General features: G+C 53.5%; 1 protein-coding gene across 1 annotated transcript in view; it reads right to left on the reverse strand.

Annotated features, from left to right (window-relative positions):
* ABCA7 (ATP binding cassette subfamily A member 7) overlaps window positions 1–4,609 on the reverse strand; it is a 54,984-nt gene that overhangs the window by 5,504 nt on the left and 44,871 nt on the right. The window contains exons 38-44 of the mRNA XM_069101958.1: window positions 3,915–4,030; window positions 3,570–3,714; window positions 3,325–3,448; window positions 1,578–1,707; window positions 1,189–1,321; window positions 1,011–1,073; window positions 482–558 (exon numbers count right to left, since the gene is read on the reverse strand). Coding sequence (XP_068958059.1) covers window positions 482–558; window positions 1,011–1,073; window positions 1,189–1,321; window positions 1,578–1,707; window positions 3,325–3,448; window positions 3,570–3,714; window positions 3,915–4,030 — 788 coding nt within the window. The remainder of the gene's footprint in view (window positions 1–481; window positions 559–1,010; window positions 1,074–1,188; window positions 1,322–1,577; window positions 1,708–3,324; window positions 3,449–3,569; window positions 3,715–3,914; window positions 4,031–4,609) is intronic.

Genomic DNA, 4,609 nt, shown 5'->3' on the forward strand with positions numbered 1-4,609 from the left:
GGGAGTGATAGATAGAGACAAAGAGAAAGATGGGGAGGGGGGAAGAGAGAGAGACAGAGACAGAGACATAGACACAGAGAGAGAGAAGAAGAGAGACAGAGACAGAAAGACACACGCACAAAGAGAAAGGCAGAGAGAGAGAGAGAGAGACCAGAGTCACACTCCTAAAGCTATATGTCTCCTCCTGCTCTCCAGTCCTGCCTCTGGGAACCTCTGTCTGGATACCCCATAGGAATCTCAAACTCAAAGCACCCAAAATGGAACTCCTTCTATTCCCCCCAGTCCACCCTTCCTCCATAAGTCCAAACTGTTTCAGGTCAAGGTCCCATCATCCTTCTGGTCACGTCCCTGACTCCTTTCTCTCCCTTAACCCCCACATCCAGTCAGTTCTCGAGTCCTGTTGATTCTACCTCCCCAACATCTCTCCCATCCGTCACACCCTCTCTCAACTCACAAAGCCTTCATCCTCGCCCGCTCTCACCTGAACCACTGCAGGAGCCCCTGGCTGGCCTCCCAGCCTGGTCTCTCCCACTCTAATCCAATCCTCATCTCACTTCCCTACTCAAAAACCTCGAGTAGCTCCCTAGCACTCATCCCATCCTCAGCTTGGTGTTCGACGCCTCTACAGCCCTACCTCCTAGTGGGTGCTCACACACCCCCTCTGCTCCAGTCCAGCTGGCTCACTTGCTGTGCTCTGGGCCTGGCGCTAAAGCTTCTGTGCCCATGAGCCTTGTGCTGGTGGTCCCTCATGCTCTGGGCCGAGCTCCCTCCTCATCTCCTCTCTGCACAATACTCAGCTGCTTCGCAGGCTCAGCTCAGCCGGCACTTTCACATCAGCCCTTTCCTGATTCCCCCTTTGTTAACACTTTGTTCTTACAAAATATTTGTTGGATTGGATTTATTGGCTCCATGACCCAGGCCCCTCATTTGAAAAACAGGGATGATATATGCTTGCAGGGCCTACTTGCTGGGCTGTTGTGCCAGATGTACTTCTAAGCCCTTATCTTTACCTCCCCTGGGGGGATGCCCACACACACGTGGTCCACGGCTGGCTTCTTCTGGCCCGGGTATATCTGGAAGAAGAAAGAGAGATCACTGCAGACAGATCCGTGGCCCCACACGGTCACCGAGACATGTGAACAAATACCTGCCCTGGGGCTCCTCTGACCCTCACAGCAGCAGCCTCACCTTGGTCAGGTCCTTCAGCACCAAGACGTCTCCTTGGGTGGCTCCCTGCCGGACCCGCTCCCGTTCCTGGCCCACGTCCTCATCCTCTTCCAGGTCCTCCTCTCTCAGCAGGGGCTGAGGCCCCCACAACCATCTTGGGGGACACACAGTGAGTGGGAGAGCCAAAGGCAGCACTTTCCTCCTTGAGCTCCCCGATGCCCACAACCCTGGCCTCCTCCCCTAGACTACTCCTCATTTTGCAACCCCCCCAAAATCTTATACCCCTGTGGTTTCTGGGAGCCCTTCTCTCTTTCCCAAGGAATCCTACTGTTACCTCCCTGGTTCCTAGCCCCGGGTTCCCCCTGATCATTGCTCCTTGTTCCCGATCCCCGGCCTCCCTGGGGGCTGACCTAGGTAGGAGGTGGGCCCGGTGCTGCAGGAGAAGGGTTAGGAGAAGGAAGATGGGTCCCTGCAGCCCCATAGCAAAGAGGTTCTTGCCGACCAGCTCCCAGCTCAGCGGGGACTGGAATTTCTCATCTCCTGTGGTGGAGGAGAGGACATTGGGTAGGAGCCTGCCTCGTAGGCGCAGGCCTGCACGCCGGCCACACAGCCAGGGCGAGAGGAAAGCAAGCGTAGCTTTTGGCAGTAGCCTCCAGAGCCTACCCTAGCCCCCGACTGCCCACTGCACCAAAACTGAATTCTCAGGCTAAATTAAGACAGACCTGAACTGAAAAAAAGGGATCGTCATTCAGCTCTGGGCTCCACATTACAAGAAGGGAGCTGACAGCCTGGAGAGCGCCAGCAGGGCAACCTTCCCTTTATGCTTTGTTTGTCTTCTTCTTGCTCAGTCCTGTCTGACTCTTCGAGCCTATTTGGGATTTTCTTGGCAAAGATACTGGAGTTGTCTGTCACTTCCTTCTCCAGCTCATTTTACAGATGAGGAAACTGAGGCAAACATGGTGAAGTGACTTGCCCAAGGTCACACAGTTAGCAAGTGTCTGAGGCCAGATTTGAACTCAGATCTTCCTGACTCCAGGCCCAGTGCGCCATCCACTGTGCAACCCGGCTGCCCATTTATCTTGTGTCCACCTCTATATTCCAAGCACTTAGCTTACTTACTGCCTAACACAGAGTAGAGCTTTAAAAATGCTTGTGACTCGACTTGCTGTTGGGTCTGGCCATCCTGCCTCCACCTGCAGACCTCCAGAGAGAGGAAACCACCATTCATCCTATGCTGGAAGACTTTCCTGGCGTCAGGCCTGAATTACTTTACCTCTCACCTACTGACCCCGATCCTTCCTTTTGGGGCCAAGAAGAAAAGGTCAACGCCCCTCCTAGCCCAAGACCCTTCAGATGCTTCAGAACCTCTCCACCCTGCCCTGCCCTGCCCCAGCCTGAGTCTTCTCCAAGCTAACCAAGCCTCATTCCTTCACCTGACCCTTATGGGACATCCTCCTTGGATGGCAGGCTGGGGCAACAGAAAGAGCCTGGGATTGGGCCAGGAGACCCAGATGTCAGTGCCAGCTCTGGTATTAACTCTCAGGGACCTTAGACAAGTCACTTCCCTCTTCTGGAGTTGTCTCCTCCTTTGTAACATGAGTGGCTGGAGCAGATGGAATGTTCTTCACCTACTGCTCTCTGTTTTATACTTCTAGGTGACACCGCAGGGATCTGTCCTTTCTTGGAGCTCAGAGCTTAGTATATCTGAATTGCAAAATGAACAGGGCACTTGGTGCCAACTCATTCTTTCTGGGTCCCTCTGGTCTTATACCTTTGAGTCCTGTCTCTCCCATTGTGAGGGAGGCTAACTCACATCAGAGTTTGGCCTATTCTTGCTCCTGGCTGCTGCCCTTCCCATAACTGACAGCTGAACCACACCCAGGGTTCTGTCTTCTACAGAAGAGCTGGTAGTTCTTAGGAAACAGAATGTAAGAACTGAGAGAGCCCTTAGAACACAGAATGTCAGAGCTGGGAGGGCCCTGAGAACACAGGATGTCAGAGCTGGGGGGGCCCTCAGAATACAGAATGTCAAAGCTGGGAGGGCCCTTAGAACATGGGATGTTAAGGCTGGGAGGGTCCTTAGAATGCAGAATGTCAGAGTTGGGGGAGGGGGACAGAGAACACAAGCTTTGTCTCAGGTAGCTGAGGGACACTCACCCAGGCGCAGGAAGGCATCAGCTACAGCTTGGTTCCGAACCATGTCAATGAGCCCTCGGCCTAGGCAGAAATGCGGGAAAATGAGGAAAACTCTCTTCAGTATCCAGCTCACATCCTCCAGTTTCTGTTTGGGGCAGAGAGGCAGGTCAGGGGACACTTAATAGAATTCCCCTCTCCCCCAGGAACCTAATCCACAGAGTTAGCCCCCCACCCCTACTATAATTCCAACCATCAGACCACCAAACCTGGTTGGAAAAGAGCTCCAGAACAAAAGTGGCCACACTGCTGTTGATGCCAATGAAGAGGTTGAGACAGGTCAGGACCACATAGGCTGTGCTGGGCACAGAGAACAGGAAGGAGGCTGGGTACATGAGTGGGGTGATGGACCAGCTAGAGAGGAAGGAGAAAGGATGGCATGGGAGTCACAGAAGGAATCACAGGACAGACTGGTACTTTGGAAGAATGGGCATGATCAGTGGGGTCAGTAATACAATAGACATGGGCACTGAAGGGAAGAACTGGGAACTCTCTGAGGCCATGGGCATCTGGGGAGCAGGCAGAGGGCAGTAGGTACCAGACAGGGGTCTCACCCATAGAGCAGCAGTAGCAGTAGGAGGGCAGGCAGATTTGATGGGGCCACATATGCCCGCTGCTGGAAACCCAGGAAGATGAGCACTACCAGCCCTGCTGGCACCAGGTAGTTAAACTGTGGGGGTAGGAAGTGGCCCCGTCATGACTGTCTACCTCCCTCCCTCCTGTCACCACCCCACATCTAGGTGCAGCAGGTCTCCCCAGATTGCAAGAATCCTGAGTCATCCAGGAAAAGTGGGCACTGGCTGATGTGCCTTTGGGCAAGTCTCTTCTCTGGACCCCAGTAAAATGAGAGGGGGGGTCCTATCCAGGTCTGACATTCTGTGCTCCAAAAGCCCTCCCACTCTGACATTCTAAGACTGCTGCCTGAAGGGGTTCCTGGGATGGGCTGGGAAAGATCTGAAATCAGACTGTTCTAGGTCCTCCCACCCCCACATCTTCCTGCTCTCGGATCCCACAACAGATCCTACAAGATCCTACAACAAAGCACAAGTGATTCAGAATTTGAATCTGTCCTGTCTCTGACATGGGCCTCTTTCCTATGTGAGCTGCGTCTTTGCAGTGGTTCTCTTGGCTTTCTGAGGGTGGGACTGAGTTTTCCCAGAAGAATTTTAGCATGTCAGAACTAGGAAGACCCTGAAACTGGAAGGAACCTTAGAGCATGGAATGTCAGAACTGGGAGGAACCTTAGAGC

This window comes from Petaurus breviceps, unplaced genomic scaffold (assembly GCF_028583685.1).
Source record: "Petaurus breviceps papuanus isolate PSGF00001 unplaced genomic scaffold, PetGlider_PUasm1.0 523, whole genome shotgun sequence".
In the NCBI taxonomy this organism is placed as follows: Eukaryota; Metazoa; Chordata; class Mammalia; order Diprotodontia; family Petauridae; genus Petaurus; species Petaurus breviceps.